The following is a 19,376-nucleotide window of genomic DNA, read 5'->3' on the forward strand; positions in this document are numbered from 1 at the left end:
AAGGTGGGGGAGGGAATTAACATGGGATTTTTTTTATAATCATGGAAAATGCTAATAAAAATTTTAAAAAAAGAAAAAGAGGGATGTCCACTACAATACAATATTATTGAAAACTGTACTGAGGAGAAAAAAAGTAAACCCATAATGATTAAAAATAAAGACAGGAAGGCTGGAGAGACGTCTTAGCAGTTAAGATGCACGCCTGCACAGTCTAAGGACCCATGTTTGACTCTCCAGGTCCCACATAAGCATAAAGTGACACAAGTGCACAAGATCACAGATGTGCACAAGGAGGCACAAGCATCTGGAGTTCAACTGCAGTGGCTAGAGGCCCTGGCATGCCAATTCACTTTCTCTTTCACACATAAAGTAAAAGACCAGTCTGTTAGACTTGCCTCAAAAAAAAAAAAAAAAAAAAAAAGGGCAGGAGATACAGCTTAGTAATTAAAGTGCCTACAAAGCCAAAGGATCCAGGTTAGATCCCAAGGACCCATGTAAATCAGATGCACAAGGTAGTGCATGTGTTTGAAGTTTGTTTACTGCTGCTAAAGTCCCTGGTGCACCCATTTTATCTTTCTCTCCCTCAAGTAAACAATAAAAAAAGATAAGAAAGTCACAATTATATTATTTTACAGAGAAATTCAAATGACACTTAAGCAATCAGACTTTATGAATTTTAAAAGGTAGTTAGACATAACCTAACAGGCAAAGGAATTAATGGAAAATGTACAAGCTATAAAGCTTCATGAAACCAAACAGTACTTTAAAACTAGCCATTAAGGGGCCGGGCTTGGTGGCACAAGCCTTAATCACAGCACTTAGGAGGCTAAGGCAGGATGATCACCCTTAGTTCAAGGCCATCCTAAAACTACATAGTGAATTCCAGGTCAGCCTGACCTAGAGTGAAACCCTACCTTGAAAAACCAAAAAAGAACACCTTCTGGTTAAGATGGCAGTGCAGTAGGTACCACACCAAAAGTAGCTTAGGGGAGAAAAAGTAAAAAAAAAAAAAAAACAGCAAAATACACTCTTCTACTAAAAAGTGAAGGTGTATAATAAATTATCAACCACAGCAGAGAAGTAGGAGAGATTCTGAGTGTCCAGAGACCACAAAAGTGGGCAGAAGCAGCTCAAGCAGTGGCGCACAAGTTCCACACAGCCACAACCACAGCCACCAGACTTGGTCTGAGCCACAGGAAAAGCCAGGTGAAGGGATTTTCCACTCAAATCAACCTCCTCACAAACTCAAGAAACATGAAGGGAAGATGGCAGAGACCAGTGGTGAGCCTCATGAGGAAGAAAATTGCAAGGACCATTGTGAGAACTTCAGCCACCATCCACAGTCTCCTCTTCCCTCACTGCCAGCACAAGGAGCAGCAAGTACCAGAGACCTGGGGAAGGGAGTTCACCTACAAGGCACCAGGCACAGGTGATCAGAACAGTGATGCATGACCCAGCCAGCCTACCTGAGCCCACAGCTCAGCAAAGAGGGACCAAAGTGGGCACACAGCATAGCTGAGACCAAAGCCATCACAAAAGGTAACTGGGATTACACCAGGTCAGTACCTGCCAAAAAAAAAAAAAAAGCCTGGTATATAGGCCTATATCAGAAGTATTAATTGCACCTTCCATATCAAGGTAAATCATATGTTAAATCTGATGGATGGTCAGATTTGGCATTCTTAAATAAGCTGTATTTTGGGCTTGTCATTTGTTGCTTCCTGATTTACAGTTCCTTTGTCTCCTCTCCTGCCATTTGGTGGGGAAGGGTCTCACTGGGTCGTAAACAGACCGTGGAACCCTCTACACCAACAATATCAGCCTCCCAGGATGACAGGATTTAGGGTATGAGACAATTCATATATGTAAAGACTATGACTTTGTTAAAGGGTCTGTTTTTGTAATACCTACTCTCACATAAATATTCTGAGCTATTTTTCATTGCATGTATATATCCTTTAGTTAAATTTTAAAATTTGTCTGTATTTTATACCCATCCTACTAGAATACTCTCATAGCAGGCAAACCTACCACCCATGGTCACTTTTGTAGTTGCTCTGTGAGTCTTAAGAGCACACCTAGCACCTTAAGCTCCTACCCTAAAAGTATATAACATCAGATTAGTTGGTACATCTAATAACACTGCAGATAATTAGAAAACCCAAGCATTAAATTAATCCAAGTTGAAAACTCTCTATGATGTAATACAAGAAATACAAAAAACCCACCAAAAAGTATTAATCCATCACAAATGACCTCCAGTGAGGCTGATTTAGAGGAAAAGCCTGAGAAAGATTTCAAAAGGATGATTATAAATATGTTGAAAGAAACCAAAAAGGAAATCAAAGGAATCAAAGAAGACACACGAAACCAATATAATGAAATAAGGAGAACAATACAGGACATGGATAAGGAAATAGAAATAAAGAAAAACCAGTCAGAAATACTAGCAATGAAAAACACAGTCAAATTAAAAAAAAAAAAAAACACAACCCTGTAGAAAAATCTCACCAGTAGAATGAATGAAGGAGAACAGACTATCTAAACTTGAAGAACAGGTGGCAAATATAATACAGTCCAACATAGAGACAAACAAACTAATAGGAAGGTATGAATGGGAATTTCAAGATATTCAGGACACTATGAAAAGATCAAACCTAAGAATTCAGGGTATAGTACAAGGAGAATAATTTCACACCAAAGAAATAGTATGTGTTTTCAATAAAATCATAGAAGTAAACTTCCCCCAAATTAGGAAAGAGATGCCAAAGCAGATACAGGAATCCTTTAGAACACCAACCCGAAAAAACCTGGAAAGAACCTCTCCTCGCCATATTATTATTAAAATACCAAACATACAAACCAAAGAAAATATATTGGAAGCAGTTAGAGAGAAAAATCAAGTCACATACAAAGGCAAATGCATCAGGGTAACTGCAGATTACTCAACACAAACTTTAAAAGCCAGAAGGTCTTAGAAAGATGTATTCCAAGTTTTGAAAGATAACAACTGCCAAAGTTACTTTATCCTGCAAAGCTGCCCATTCAAATAGACAGAAAAATAAGGACATTCCACAACAAAAGCAGCCTAAAGAAGTATTTGAAGACAAAACCAGCTCTACAGAAAATATTTGAAAGGATCCTCCATGCTGAACAGAAAGAAAAGCACATATATAATGAACCTGCAAAAATAAACCATACTCAAATATTAATTAATACAAGAGAGCAAAGAAAACAAGAAAAATGTCAAAAATAAACACACTTTTCAATAATAATTCTTAATAACAATGGCCTCAATGCCCCAATGAAAAGACATAGGTTTGCAGACTAGGTAAAAAGCAGGATCCTTAAAATTGTTGCCATGAAGAAACTCACCTTTCTACAAAAGATGGACACTATCTTAGGGTGAAAGGTTGGAAAACAGTGTTTCAAAAGGGGCCTAGAGGTCTGGAGAGATGGCTTAGCAGTTAAGCGCTTGCCTGTGAAGCCTAAGGACTCTGGTTTGAGGCTCGGTTCCCCAGGTCCCACGTTAGCCAGATGCACAAGGGGGCGCACGCATCTGGAGTTTGTTTGCAGAGGCTGGAAGCCCTGGCGCACCCATTCTCTCTCTCTCCTTCTACCTGTCTTTCGCTCTGTGTCTGTCGCTCTCAAATAAATAAATTTTTTTAAAAAAAGGGGGGCCTAGAAAACGAGCAAGGGTCACGATCCTAATATTTGACAGGGTAGATTTCTGAACAACAGTAGTTAGATAACATAAGGAAGGTCATTTTATATTGACTAAAGGAACAGTCCAACAGGAGGACATTACAATCCTAAACACATATGCACCTAACATGGGGGCTGCCAATTTCATCAAACAAACACTATCAGAACTAAGATCACAGATAACACTAAACACAGTTATAGTGGGTGAATTCAACACTCCACTCTCATCAACTGACATGTCATCTCAGCAAAAAATAAACAGAAATGCATCTAGATTAAATGAGATCATAGATCAAATTGACCTTTCATACAAATGCTCCAGAATACACACGCTTTTCAGCAACACATGGAAAAGTCTCTAAAATAGACCATATATTAGGACACAAAGCAAATCTTAACAAATTCAGGAAAACTGAAATAATTCCTTGCATTCTATCTGATCACAATGGAATCAAACTACAAATCAATAGCAAGAAAGGCTACAGAGCATACACAAAATCATGGAAACTAAACAATACACTACTAAATGATGAATTGGCCAATGAAGAAATCAAGAAGGAAATCAAAAAACTCATAGAGTCATATGATAATGAGAACACAACATACCAAAATCTCTGGGAAACAATGAAGGCAGTCATAGTAGGTAAATTTATAGCTTTAAGTGCCTATATTAACAAATTAGAAGGGTCACAAGTAAATGACCTAATGCTTAACCTTAAAGCCTTAGAAAAAGAACAACAAGGCAAACCAAAATCAGCAGACAGGAAGAAATAATAAAGATTAGGGCAGAAATTAAGGAAACAGAAACAAACAAACAAAAAAAAAATCCAAAGAATTAATGAAACAAAGAGTTGGTTCTTTGAAAGGATAAATAAGATTGATAAACCCTTAGGAAATCTGACCAAAAGAAAGAGAGAAGAGGCACAAATTAATAAAAATAGAGATGAAAAAGGTAACATCAAAACAGATGCCAGATGGGCTGGAGAGATGGCTTAGCGGTTAAGCGCTTGCCTGTGAAGCCTAAGGACCCCGGTTCGAGGCTCGGTTCCCCAGGTCCCATGTTAGCCAGATGCACAAGGGGGCGTACGCGTCTGGAGTTCGTTTGCAGAGGCTGGAAGCCCTGGCGCGCCCATTCTCTCTCTCCCTCTATCTGTCTTTCTCTCTGTGTCTGTCGCTCTCAAATAAATAAATAAATAATTTAAAAAAAAAACAAAAAACAGATGCCAGAGAAACTCAAAAAATCATATGGACATACTTTAAAAGCATATACTCCACAAAGTATGAAAATCTGAAAGGAATGGATGAGGTCCTTGATTTATATGACCTACATAAATTAAATCAAGATGAGGTTAATCACTTAAATAGGCCGATAACTAGCATGGAGATCCGAACAGTTATCAAAAGTCTCCCAACTAAAAAAAGCCCAGGCCCAGATGGATTCACTGCTGAATTTTACCATACCTTCAAGGAAGAGCTAACACCATTGCTTCTTAAGCTTTTCCAGGAAATAGAAAAAGAAAGAATTCTACCAAACTCCTTCTATGAAGCCAACATCACCCTGATACCAAAACCAGGCAAAGATAGAACAAAAGAAGAAAATTACAGACCAATCTCCCTCATGAACATTGATGCAAAAATTCTCAAGAAAATATTAGCAAACAGAATACAAGAATATATCAGAAAGATCATTCACCCTGACCAAGTAGGATTTATCCAAGAGATGCAAGGGCGGTTCAACATTCACAAATCGATAAATGTAATACATTATATAAATGGATTGAAGGACAAAAATCATATGATCATCTCATTAGATGCAGAGAAAGCATTTAAAAAAATCCAAAATCCATTCATGATAAAAATCCTACAGAGACTGGGAATAGAAGGAACATATCTCAATATAATAAAGGCTATTTATGACAAGCCTATAGCCTACATATTACTAAATGGGGAAAAAAACTGGAAGCTTTTCAACTAAAATCAGGAACAAGACAAGGGTGTCCACTGTCCACACTTTTATCTAATATAGTTTTGGAAGTCCTAGCCACAGCAATAAGGCAAGAGACACACATAAAAGGGATACAAATTGGAAAGGAAGAAATCAAGTTATCATTATTTGCAGATGACATGATTCTCTATATAAAGGACCCTAAACATTCTACCAGCAAACTGTTAGAGCTGATAAACACCTACAGCCATGTAGCAGGATACAAAGTAAATACACTAAATCAGTAGTATTCACAATCACTCCCATTCACAACTACATAAAAAAAAAAAAAAATTAAAGTACCTTGGAATAAACCTATCCAAGGAAGTAAAGGATCTCTACAATGAAAACTATAAAACACTCAAGCTAGAAATTGCAGAAGAAACTAGGAACTGGAAAAACATCCCTTGTTCCTGGATTGGAAGAATCAATATTATGAAAATGGCAATCTTACCAAAAGCAATCTACACATTTAATGCAATCCCCATCAAAATTCCAAAAGCATTCTACATGGAAATAGAAAAAAAAATCCAGAAATTCATTTAGAAACACAAAAAACCACAAATATCTAAAATAATACTGAGCAAAAAAAATAATGCAGGAGGTATCATCATACCTGATTTTAACCTATACTACAGAGCCATAGTAATAAAAACAGCATGGTACTGGCACAACAGCAGATATGCAGATCAATGGAACAGAATAGAGGACCCAGATATAAGACCAGGTAGCTATAGCCACCTGATATTTGACAAAGATGCCAAAAATATTGATTGGAGAAAAGATAGCCTCTTCAGCAAATGGTGCTGGGAAAACTGGATATGTATCTGTAGAAGGATGAAAATAGACTTCTTCTCTCTCACCATGCACAAGAATTAAATCCAAATTGACTAAAGACTTTAACATCAGACCCAAAACTCTGAAATTGCTAGAGAAAAAAGTAGGGGAAACCCTTCAACATACTGGTCTTGGCAAAGACTTTCTGAATATAACCCCAATGGCTCAGGCAATAAAACCACAGATTAACCATTGGGACCTCGTGGAACTGCAAAATTTGGTACTGCAAAGGACACTGTGAATAAAGCAAAGAGGCAACCTACAGAATGGGAAAAAATCTTTGCCAGCTATATATCTGATAGAGGATTAATATCTAGGATATACAAAGAACTCAAAAAGTTAAATAAGAAATCAAACAAGCCAATTAAAAAATGGGCTATGGAACTAAATACAGAGTTCTCAAAACAAGAAATATGGATGGCATATAAACAATTAAAAAATGTTCTACATCCCTAGTCATCAGGGAAATGAAGATTAAAACTACATTGAGATCCCATCTCATTCCTGTCAGATTGGCTACCATCATGAAAACAAATGATCATAAACGTTGGCGGGGATGTGGAAAAACAGGAACCCTTCTACACTGCTGGTGGGAAATACAATCTGGTCCAGTCATTGTCGAAATCAGTGTGGAGGTTCCTAAGACAGCTAAAAATTGATCTACCATATGACCCAGCTATAACACTCCTAGGCATATATCCTAAGGACTCATCCTATTTCCTTAGAACTATGTGCTCAACCATGTTTATTGCCGGTCAATTCATAATAGCTGGGAAATGGAACCAGCCTTGATGTCCCTCAACTGATGAGTGGATAATGAAGATGTGGCACATTTATACAATGGAGTTCTACTCAGCGGTAAAGAAAAATGAAGTTATGAAATCTGCAGAAAAAATGGATGGATCTGGAAAGGATTATACTAAGTGAGGTAACCCAGGCCCAGATAGCCAAGGGCCACATGTTCTCCCTCATATGTGGATCCTAGCTACAGATGATTGGGCTTTTGTGTGAGAAGGAAAAAAACTCAGTAGCAGAGGCCAGTAAGTTAAAAAGGAGATATAAAGGGAAGAGAAAGGAAGGGAGGAGGGTACTTAATAGGTTGGTATTGTGTATATGTAAGTAGAATGATTGAGATGGGGAGGGGATATGATGGAGGATGGAATTTCAAAGGGGAAAATAGGCGTAGGAGTGTATTACCATGGGATATTTTTTATAATCATGGAAAATGTTAATAAAAATTGAGAAAAAAAAGAAAAATGAAATTTACAGGAAAATGGATGGATCTGGAAAGATTATATTAAGTGTGGTAACCCAGGCCCAGAAAGCCAAATGTTGCATGCTCTCTCTCATATGTACATCCTAGCTACAAGTGATTGGACTTCTATGTGACTAGGAATAAAACTCAGTAGCAGAAACTAGTAAGCTAGAAAGGGGATATAAAGGGAATAGAAAGGGAGGGGGGACTTAATAGAATGGTATTGATTATATGTAAATAGAACAATGGAAAAATGGGGGTGAAAAGACCTATGTGAGGTCAGGGGAAGAGACTGAGTAAAGGAAAGGTAGAGTGAGGGCTAAGAAAAATCTAAGAGAATATAACTAAGTTATATGGAAACCAACTTTTTTGGTAATGGAACACTCAGAAGCTATAGATTGTTACTAGAAAATTTTCAGTGTCAGGGATGGGATACCTTCCAGTGAGTTGTTGGCCAGGGAAGTCACTGATACCCCCAAAACATTACAGTCCACTTCTGAGGCTCTTGATTTTCCACCAGAAATCAGTGTTGCTGAAGGCTCCACATAGTTGGGCTGCAAGGTCACTGAAAAATCCTGCTGAAGCTGAGCTGAAAACCTACTCCATGTAGACCATCTGACAGAAAGCTGGAAAAAGCTACACTGCATGCCATTCAATGGGAGAGAGAGAAATCACCAGTGGAGATACTCAACAGTGGATTCTACCAGGCTTAAATTTGGCCAGGCAGGCCAAATGAGCCAGTGGGTAACATCTGCTGGTGTCTGGCTAAATGTGCATACTATGCTCACCAAACTGACCAGTAAGCACTTCTCTTAATGTTCATACCCATATATTAATGCTACTCTACTTTTGTTTAGAGAAGCTTCTTTTGTAAGACCTTGGGATGACTCAGAAGGCACCATGGTGCTGAGAAGTGACAGAGAAGTGCTCATACTGAAATACCTCTATCACATCTTCCAAGGCTCAGGGTCCATTGCAGATGAGGTGGCAGGAAGAATGTAAGAGCCAAAGGAACATTAGGACTCCTTATAACATGTCCCCCAGACAAAAAATGACCTGGATATCCATGACCTCACAGGGCCTGTGAGTGGTTTGAGTCAGGTGTCCCCCATAAACTTAGGTGTTCTGGATGCTAGGTTCCCCAGCTAACGGCAATTGGAAATTAACATTTCCTGGTGGCAGTGTATTGTTGGGGGCAGGCTTATGGGTGTTATTGCCAGTTTCCCCATGCCAGTGTTCTGGCACTTTCTCCTGTTCCTGTTGTCTACCTTATGTGGGCCAGGGGCTGATGTCCATCCTCTGCTCATGCCATCATTTCCCCCTGCCATTGAGGAGCTTCCCCTTGAGCATGTAAGTTAAAATAAACCTCTTTTTCCCATAAGCTGCTCTTGGTTGGGTGATTTCTACAAGCAATGTGAACCTGACTGCAATAGTAAAGTGGTACCAAGGAGTGGGATTGCTGCTAGGATCCTGACTGTGTGGCTTTGGCCTTAATTTTCAAGAAGAATGTGGAAGAGTGCCTAAGAGATGCTTTACAGTGCTATAAGTACAGCTTCATGGACTATTCAGGTCAGAGTTGAGAAACCTGAATGCAGTAAGAACTATGGCTTAGGAGAGTAAGAAAGAGTTTTTCTTGGACTGGGCTAGAGGCAAGTTGTGTGAAAAGCTTGCTGTTATATCCATGTTCTGAGAAGTTGTGCAGGGTTGCTTTGCATAGAAATGAACTGGTATAAGCAGAGGGATACAGCACAGAAAGAAAAATCTTTGGGTGAACTGCTGCCCGTTCAACTGCAACTGTCTGACAAATTACAACCTTTGAGATTGGACCAGCTGACCTGCACTGAGGCAACAGGAAAAATGTAGATGCTTTTAAAAGGGCCTGAGTGCTCAGCAAGCATCCTGTTCTTCAAAGTCTGCTTTATCCCCCCTTGTATTAACAAACTGACATCCTACCTGGCAATGTGGAGTATAAGAAATGCAAGAAAGAGAGGGTCATTGAGTTTGCAACACGGTCTTGTGCTTTGGAAATGGCCATGGGAAGTGTGAAGCAGGTTTGCTGGATGCCTGCATGGAGACCCATGGGGCCATGTGGATGAACTGTGTATTACAGTGGAAACCCAGTAGAGATGCCAGGACCACAACATGGCTGCCAAGGAGAGCTGCTGGCCCCAGATGAAGTTTTCTAGGACTGTGAGTAGCCTAGCTGGAGGGGCAGAATTGGAATGTCAGAGACTTGTTGCTGGTTAGAATCATCAGACTTGGAGATCTGTCACTGAATAGTTGTTGGACTTGGAGCTACAGAGTTTGATGTTTGACCTGTTTAAATCTTATAGTGGTTGAATATTTCTTTGCTATGCCCAATGCCATCTTTTGCAGTGTAAATGTTTAGTCTGTGCCATTATGGGTTTTTTGAAGTTATTTTTTGGTATTACGGCTCAGTTAAAAGACCTTGGATTATGGGATGTATGAACATTATTGGAATTGATTAAAACTATGGGAACTATTAAAGTTGGATGAATGCATCACATTTTACATCATGTACGGTTACCAGTTTATGGGGGCCAGAGGTGGAATGTGGTGGTTTGAGTCAGGTATCACCCATAAACTTAGGTGTTCTGGATGCTAGGTTCACCAGCAATTGGAACTTAACACTTCCTAGAGGCAGTATCTTGTTGGGGGCAGGCTTATAGGTGTTATAGCCAGTTTCTCCATGCCAGTGTTTGGCACACTCTTCTGTTCCTGTTGTCTACCTTATGTGGGCCAGGGGGTGATGTCCACCCTCTGCTCATGCCATCGTTTTCCCTTGCCATTATGGAGCTTCCCCTTGAGCCTGTATGCCAAAATAAACCTCTTTTTCCCACAAGCTGCATTTGGTTGGGTGATTTATACCACAGTGTGAACCTGACTGCAACAGTACCTGACACTACCTACAAGACCATCATAATAGAAGGAAAAGATCATGACATCAAAATAAAAGAGAGACTAATTGAAGGGGAGGGATATGATGGAGAGTGGAGTTTCAAAGGGGAAAGTGTGGCGAGGGAGGGATTTACCATGGGTTTTTGTCTACAATTATGGAAGTTTACAGTTAAAAAAAAAAATTAACTAGCTATCAAGGGCTGGCAGAGTATACCAGAGGTTCATTGCTTGCCTAGTTCATAAAACACACTGGGCTTAACTCCCAGCACCTGAAAAATAAGTAAATACATAACTTATACAAAAAATGGAGTAAGGGGTATACTCATAAATCTAAAATGAGTGCATACAACTCTATGAAGAAAATGTTCAATTTCAAACCAGGCGTGATGGCACACGCCTTTAATTCAGGCCACCCTAAAACTACATAATGAATTCCAGGTCAGTCTTAGCTCCATGAAACCCTGTCTCAAAAAAAAAAAAAAAAAAAGTTCAATTTCTACTAAAACACTTAGTTTTATTTTTAACATAATTTCATTCCTAGACAAGAAAAATAGCATAGCATAAAGACTTTTGAAAAGCACTATTAATCCAAACAGTGATATTAGAAAATTAATATTAGACAAAGAAATTAATGAAACAAATACAAGTATACATAAGAATTTGATGAGATGAAGGTAATATTGCAGATCCCTTTACCAACTATAATTCTTCAAAAACTGATAGTGAGAAAATAACCTATCCTTATAAGAGGAATATTTGGTTATATCCAAATCAAGTATTTAGTGGCCATCCTTATTAGTAATTAGAGAAATGTAAATCAAAGTGAGAAACCACTTTAAATTATCAAATAAACAAAATCTAAGAAGTTTGATTTTGAAAAAGCTTATAAAAGTATGAAGCGGCAGAAAATCTCATATTGTGATGGTAGTATATTGACGTGTGTGTGTAGTATACACTGCATTATACATGTTGTGTGCGCCATGTGCATATACGTGGAGGCCAGAGGAGAATGTATCCTTTCTACCACTCATCCAAGTGTTTTCTTGAGATGGTGTTATTTGCTGATCCAGAATTGCTCCACAGATTCTCCACTCTTCTCTCACATGACTGCTCTTACAGACATGCACAAAGGCACTCCCAGTTTTGGTTTTCTGAGACAGGACTTCACTATATGTATGTATGTATGTGTACGCACATATGTGTGTGTGTGTGTGTGTGTGTGTGTATGTGTATATATGTATATATATGTATGTATGTATGTATAAAATTAAAAGAGCTTTTAAAACTCAAAAACTAAATAATTTTTGTGCAATGTATTAAACAATACATTATTTAGTAATACATAGGAAAACATTTTATAATCTAATGGGTGAAAAATAAGCCAGTACAGTGACTACCACTGGGGATGTGACAGTGAAAATATATAAGACTTCATGAATGGAAATACTTGCAACATTCAACTTCACAGATTGAATGGGCAAGTTCAAAGGTGTTGTTACATACTTGTATCTGTTACTTTTTGCTTAACAACTGGTATATGATACTGATTACATATTTTATGTTTTGAAGCAGTATAAACAAAATTATCAATTTGATCTATACTAGTCTTTTACAGAATAGTTATTTGATGGTGTGATTGTTTATTTTTAATATTTGAAATTTAATAGTTTGGATAATATAAAGATGTTCAAATACATTTTGTAACATTTGATTTGTCACAGATTACTTACCTGATTATAACATTTAGAAAAATGTTAAAGGTAATGTGTATTCTGTGAATATGAATATCCACCAATGAATGTTTAACATAAATTAAATAGAAGGAAAAAAGAAAATGTGGCCTGAATTAGAAACTTCATTCAATAATGACCTGTGAAGATCTGAAATCCCAACAATCAGGAAATTGTAGTCACTATAGAAAAAAAACTTAACTTTAACATAAAATTTTAAACCTAGTAAAAATAATATAACCATAAGACAAGTTACTTAAAATTGAGCATGTAACCAATAGGACAATCCTACCTGAGAAAGGTACATCTCTAAGAACGGTAGGAGCCCAGCCCTTCCAGAGGGAAATCCAACCATCTTCAGACACTTTCTTGCTGATAAATAGATGCAGTTCTTTGTAAGAAAATTTCTTAGATTGCATCTTGGTTCTAATCAATTCTAATGGACTTATCATAGTTACTGCACCAACTAGTATAAATAGAAGAAAATAAAAATAAAGCCATGCACAATACAAACCAACATACAAAAGTCATTTCATGTTTTTATATGTTGGCCTTTTATTCAGAAATGTCTACAAAGTTTAAAATCAAGTGTCTAATTGTAACAACACATTTTTTCTCTTGATAAATGTGTCTATTTACATACATTTTTCTGCTCACAATTCTTTCAAGGGTAGTTCCAGAAATGTTACAGTCAACCAGAACTATTACAATCTCATCCAGTTAGTGCCCTTCTTATTCCACAGAAAATAATATTCTTCTGCACAGAGACAAATTTCCTTCTGTGTATGCTCTGAATCCCAAAGTTTCTTCTTTTTTTCTTTTTTTTTTTTTGGTTCTTCGTGGTAGAGTCTCACTCTAGCCCAGGTTGACCTAGAATTCACTCAGTAGTCTCAAGGTGGCCTTGAACTCATGCCATCTTCCTACCTTTGCCTCCCAAATGCTGGGATTAAAGGCATGTGGCACCACACCTGGCTGAACTACAAAGCTCCTAAAGGAATTTTTTTTTATTTTTTATTTTTTTAAAAATTTTTTATTTATTTATTTGAGAGCGCCAGACACAGAGAGAAAGACAGATAGAGGGAGAGAGAGAGAATGGGTGTGCCAGGGCTTCCAGCCTCTGTAAATGAACTCCAGACGCGTGTACCCCCTTGTGCATCTGGCTAACGTGGGACCTGGGGAACCGAGCCTCGAACCAGGGTCCTTAGGCTTCACAAGCAAGCGCTTAACTGCTAAGCCATCTCTCTAGCCCCTAAAGGAATATTTTTTATATGACAAGACTTTGGCATGAGTCATGTATGAATCCAGATGACACTTTTGAAGTATAGGTGATTAATAACCAACTTTAACATCATTCTAAAATGTTCCCAAGATTCCATCCATTAAGATGGGCTAACCCATTTCATTCTGATGACATCATACCATATGACTTTTGGAACATGGATATAAACAAATTAGTACAGACTAGAATGCAAAACATAGCTTATCAATATACTGTACATTACACAAATTCTTTGTGAAGGTCAAAATTTAAACAAATATTCTAAAAATAAATCAAAATGAATCTAGGTTAATTACTTACATCTAGCCACAATTCCAGCAACAATTGGTATTCGGGTTTCATTTTCTCCTAATTTAGACCTCAGAAGAGCAGATAATTGTTCATAGCAGGTAAAATAAACAACTGTGGCAGGAACTGCCATGACTCTGTTAGAAACAAACAAACATATTTGTTCAGAACAATAAAAAAAAACTACTAAATTCAAAGATTATAAGCTGAAAAAACCCTTGTATGTTAGATAAGCTATAAAATACAAACAAAATCTTATGAGATAACGTTTTATTTTAAGATTTAGTGCTTGGGCAGGAGAGATGGTTCAGCTGTAAAAGATGCCTTTCTGCAAAGCCTAATGACCGGGGTTTGATTCCCTACCACTACAAAAAGTCCAATGCCTAAAGTGGTGTATGTGTCTGGAGTGTGTTTGCAGCGGCAGAACGCCCTGACATGCCATTCTCTTGCTTTCTCTAAACAAATAAATTTTAAAAACAATAATAAATTTAGGGCTTAATTTAGTGAGCAACAAAAATAGCATGCAAACATGTTATGTAAGCACTATGTAACAAACTCAGATCATAATAACTATATAATCTCGGGTCATAAATAGGAAAAGACAAATTAGGATACTTCATCTCCTCACCTTAAAAAAAAATCTGTTTCTGGGATCTGGAGACATGACTCAGCAGTTAAAGGTGCTTGCTAACAATACCTTACAGTCCTGGTTCAATTCCCAATCACCTATGGCAAGCCAGACACACAATGTAGCACATGTGTTTGGAGTTCGATGATAGTGGCAAGAGGCCATGGAGTGCTCATATTCATTTAGTCATTCATATTCTCTCCCCCCACTCTCTCCCTCTCTCTCTCTCTCTCTCTCTCAAATAGATACATATTTTTAAAAAGCTGTTTCAGGGCTGGAGAGATGGCTTAGCAGGTAAGTTACTTGCCTGGGAAACCTTAGGAACCACGTTCAATTCCCCAGTACCCACATAAGCCAGATGCACAAAGTGGCTCGTGTATCTGGAGTTTGTTTGAAGTGGCCAGAGGCCCTGGTGCACCCATTCTCTCCTTCTCTCTGTTTGCCTTCTCCTCTCTCTCTCAAATAAATAAATAAAGCATTAATTTTTTCTGTTTTTGGTTTTCCAAGGTAGGGTCTTACTCTAGCTCAAGCTGACTTGGAATTCACTATGGAGTCTCAGGGTGGCCTTGAACTCTAGGCAATCCTCCTACCTCTGCCTCCCAAGTGCTGGGATTAAAGGTGTGCGCCACCACATCCAGCTTGAAAATATTTTTTAAAAAGACAGTTTCTCATTTCCTATCTCTGCCTTCCTAGTTAACATTTACCATGCCATGAAAATCAATGCAATACAAAGTTCATGAACATGTATAAAACACTTTAGCTACACCTCATATATCACACCTGCTTATAACCAAAAATAAATTATAATTAACATTGAACGTTTGTTTTCAAGTTTTAAAAGACAGTGTTCCATTCCAGGACTTTCTGGCTTGCAGGGTTTCCATTGAGAAGTCTGAAGTAATTCTGATGGGGTTACCTTTAAAAGTGAATATCTTATTTATTTCAGAAACAAATGCAGGGCTGGAGAGAGGGCTTAGAGGTTAAGCGCTTGCCTGTGAAGCCTAAGGAGCCCGGTTCAAGGCTTGACTCCCTAGGACCCACATTAGCCAGACACACAATGGAGCTCATGCATCTAGAGTTCGTTTGCAGTGGCTGGAGGCTCTGGAGTGCCCATTCTCTCTCCCTCTCTCTCTCTCTCTCTCTCTCTCTCTTCTCTCTCTCTCTCTGTCACTTACAAATAAATTAATTAAATAAAAATAAACAAAAAAAAAATTTTTTAAAAAGAAAGAAATGCAGAAAGAGAGAATACACATGCCAAAGCCTCCAGGCTCTACAAACGAACTCGAGACACATGCACCACCTTGTACATCTGGCTTATGTGGGTACTGGGGAATAGAACGTAGGTCCTTAGGCTTTGCAAGCAAGTGCCTTAAACGCTAAGCCATCTCCCCAGCCCTAACATTCCAAGTTTTAACAATTAAAATAGAAAAACTGACTTCAATTAACTTATATAAGTTGTAAAAAAAAAAAAAACAAATTCTAATGGTATATTCTTTTTAATGAAATTCTCTCAAGGGAATTAAGTAAATTCAAATACAAGTTGCAGGCACTATTATGGCACAAATATTAATGCAACAAAAAATAGCTAAGTTGAGGCTGGAGGGATGGCTTAGCAGTTAAGGTAGTTGCCTGGAAAGCCAAAGGATTCATGTTCGATTCCCCAAGACCCAAGTTAGCCAGATGTACATGGTGCACATGGAGTTTGTTTACAGTGGCTGGAGGTCCTAGAATGCCCATTCTCATTCTCTCCCTCTTTCTCTCTGTCAAATAAATAAATAAATATAAAAATATTTTTAAAAATAGCTATAAAAGTCAGGTGTGTGGCATATGCCTTTAATCCCAGCACTTAGGAGGCAGAGGTAGTAGGATCACCGTGAGTTTGAGGCCACCCTGAGAAAACAGAGTGAATTCCAGTTCAGCCTGGGCTAGAGTGAGACCCTATCTTGAAAAACAAAACAAAACAACAAAAACGCTATGCTTATGTATGTCTACAGGATACTGGCAGACCATAGTTTGGTATATATGCTTACTATTCTATAGTGAAGTTTGATGCTAAAACTTTAGAAATAGGACTGAATGGTGGTTTGGGAGCTGCCACTAACTTTATAATCAACCATTAAAATAAATGCCTCCAAACTGACTAATTTCTCCCATACAAAGATAAATGACATGCTTGGAAACAAAATGAGGTGGAAAAAGCCAATATATTTGGAGATCTCATATGCAATATTTCTGGTTTGTCATATTCATTTATTTAATTGTGACTAATGAAGAACTAGAATTATCTAGAAAGCAGAATGTATATACATCAAAACACAATGTTTTAATAAAACAAAAAGTCAAAAAAATACCAAAATCTTTATTTCTAAACATTAAAAAAAATGTTGATCATGTAAGCAACCCTAATTTAGCTCAATGGGTTAAAAAAGGCATGAAAGTAAGATGGGGATTATTGAGGAAGAAGGGTGTCAATGGGAGAGGGAGGAGGTAAGTGAGGGCAATTCAGAACATAAGATCAAAATACAATATGTACATGAAAATGTCAAAAATAAATAACACTTTTAAGTTTATGCAGCAGACTTAAAACAGTAGGCTTGGCTGCTTAAATCTTCTATATCTTTAGGGGGAGCCTATTTGTATGTTAACCTTTGGCCAGTTCATGAGAATTTAACCAATGGAATGTTCCTCACAATAATTCTTTACATATTCCTGAAGCACTAAACCAATTTGTCTAGTATGATTATGCAAACAGTATGATTTTAAAGGACAGAGTTACTTTCCTTTCAGTTGGAGTTTTGTTCATCACAAAGAATATGCCTACATAGCCAAAACCTATAAAAAAACTGTACATTCTGAAACTCTCCTGGGTTTTCCAAGGCAGAAATATTTCGTACACTTTGCAGCTAACTGTTGAAAGAATAAATACATCTTGTGTGATGCTATGAGGGAGGACTTTGGAAACCTACCATTGGTTAACTTCTGATATGTCTTCTTTCTCTTACCAATTCTACTTTGTACCTGTTAGCTATAATAAATCATAATTCATAACTATAACCTCCCTAGGTTCTCTGAGTCTTCCTAGAACATTATCCATGGGTAGCTGGGAGATTCACAAAACGATGCTTCAGAAAAAAAAGTCCTGATCATTAAAAATGCAACACTTTTTCCAATCATACTGATTATAAGAAAAAAACCAACATCATTTAGTGGAAAAAGTATTAAATTTTAACTTACAGAGTAGGAGGAAGGCCACTCCAGAGGGACTTAATGCCCTCATTTCGAAGGATTTTTAAAAAGGCATCCTAAAATTATAATAAAAAATGTATTTCTATATAATAGAAAAGTAATTCAAATATATATGATGTATAAAAATTCATAGAGATAACTTACTGGTAATTTATTCTTTTAAGTAATCATTTCTAAAATTATAACTTCTTGGATTTATGTATGTCTATTAAAAACATCAATTTTAACACAAGACTTAAGTATTTCTAAACAAGATTTCTTCTAGAATAATGTCTATATTATTTGGCTCTGGACTGGTATACTTAAACAAAGCTGTTAAAAGATTGCTATAGGAAGCAGAATCACTATAGATTACTATAGGAAGCAGAGAGTTGACCATATAAACTCTCCTGACCAAATATGAAATCCAAGAAATTATAATAAATGCTCATTTTTTGAAATCTACGGAGAAGAACAAAATCAGAAGCTAAAGCAAAGATTGCTATTAAGAGAAAACTCTTGCACTTAACAATAAAAACTTGAGAAGCCAGGGCATGGTGGTATACACCTTTAATCCCAGCACTGAGTAGGCTGAGGGACGATCACCTTGAATTCAAACCCATCCTGGGGCTACAGAGTGAGTTCTAGGTCATACTGGCTAAAATGAGACCATACCTTGAAAGAACCAAGCCAAAGAACAAAATAAAAATCCTTAAAAACTAGACAGTTCGCCCAAGAAGATACACATGAAAAAGTAATAAATGTCATTCATCATTATGGAAACACAAAGTATAACCACATCAAAATACCTCTTCATACCTACCAGATAAATGAAAATAAAACAGTCTGATACAGACCTAAAATCCCAGCTACTTGAGGAGAATGTGGCAGGAAGATAGAGAATTTAAGGGCAGGCTAGGCAACATACAGAAACCTCCTCTCAAAGCATAAAAATTATGAGCTGGAGAGATGGCTTAGCAGTTAAGATGATTGCCTGTGAAACCTAAGGACAAATAACAGTACCCATGTAAGCCAGATGCACAAGGTGACATGTGCATCTGGAGTTAGTTTGCAGTGGATAGAGGTCCTGGCATGCCCATTCTCTTTCTCCCTCTCTCAAACAAATACATAAAATTTTTAAAAAACGTTTTTAAAAAAAATAAAGGTCTCTTGAAAGGATGAAAGAAAACGATACAAAATACTAATGAGAATGTGGAGAACTGGAAGCCACATATACTGCTTGTAGGAATGTAAAGTGGTATGCCCACTGTGAAAAATAGTTTTGTAGAGTCTCAAAAGTTTAAACATGGTGGTACCATTTGCCTCAACAATTTCAACAATAGGTACATATGCAAGAGAAATTAAAATAAATGCTCACACAAAAACATAAATGTTCAAGCCAGGCATGGCGGCACATGCCTATAATCCCAGCACTGGGAGGCAGAGGAAGAAGGATCACTGTGGGTTCAAGGCCACCCAGAGAATCCATAGTGAATTCCAGGTCAGCCTGGGCTAGAGTGAGATCC

General features: G+C 37.5%; 1 protein-coding gene across 5 annotated transcripts in view; it reads right to left on the reverse strand.

The window, feature by feature from the left end:
- Positions 1–19,376, reverse strand: part of Slc25a40 (solute carrier family 25 member 40) — a 48,619-nt gene that overhangs the window by 9,327 nt on the left and 19,916 nt on the right. For 3 of the 5 annotated variants that reach the window (XM_045160511.1, XM_045160512.1, XM_004662286.2), the window contains 3 exons: positions 17,860–17,927; positions 14,010–14,134; positions 12,723–12,896 (listed from right to left, as the gene is read on the reverse strand). In XM_045160511.1, the coding sequence (XP_045016446.1) occupies positions 12,723–12,896; positions 14,010–14,134; positions 17,860–17,927 (367 nt within the window). The remainder of the gene's footprint in view (positions 1–12,722; positions 12,897–14,009; positions 14,135–17,859; positions 17,928–19,376) is intronic. The other 2 variants (XM_045160510.1, XM_045160509.1) reach the window with 1 other exon arrangement.

The sequence above is a fragment of the Jaculus jaculus genome, chromosome 10 (assembly GCF_020740685.1).
Source record: "Jaculus jaculus isolate mJacJac1 chromosome 10, mJacJac1.mat.Y.cur, whole genome shotgun sequence".
In the NCBI taxonomy this organism is placed as follows: Eukaryota; Metazoa; Chordata; class Mammalia; order Rodentia; family Dipodidae; genus Jaculus; species Jaculus jaculus.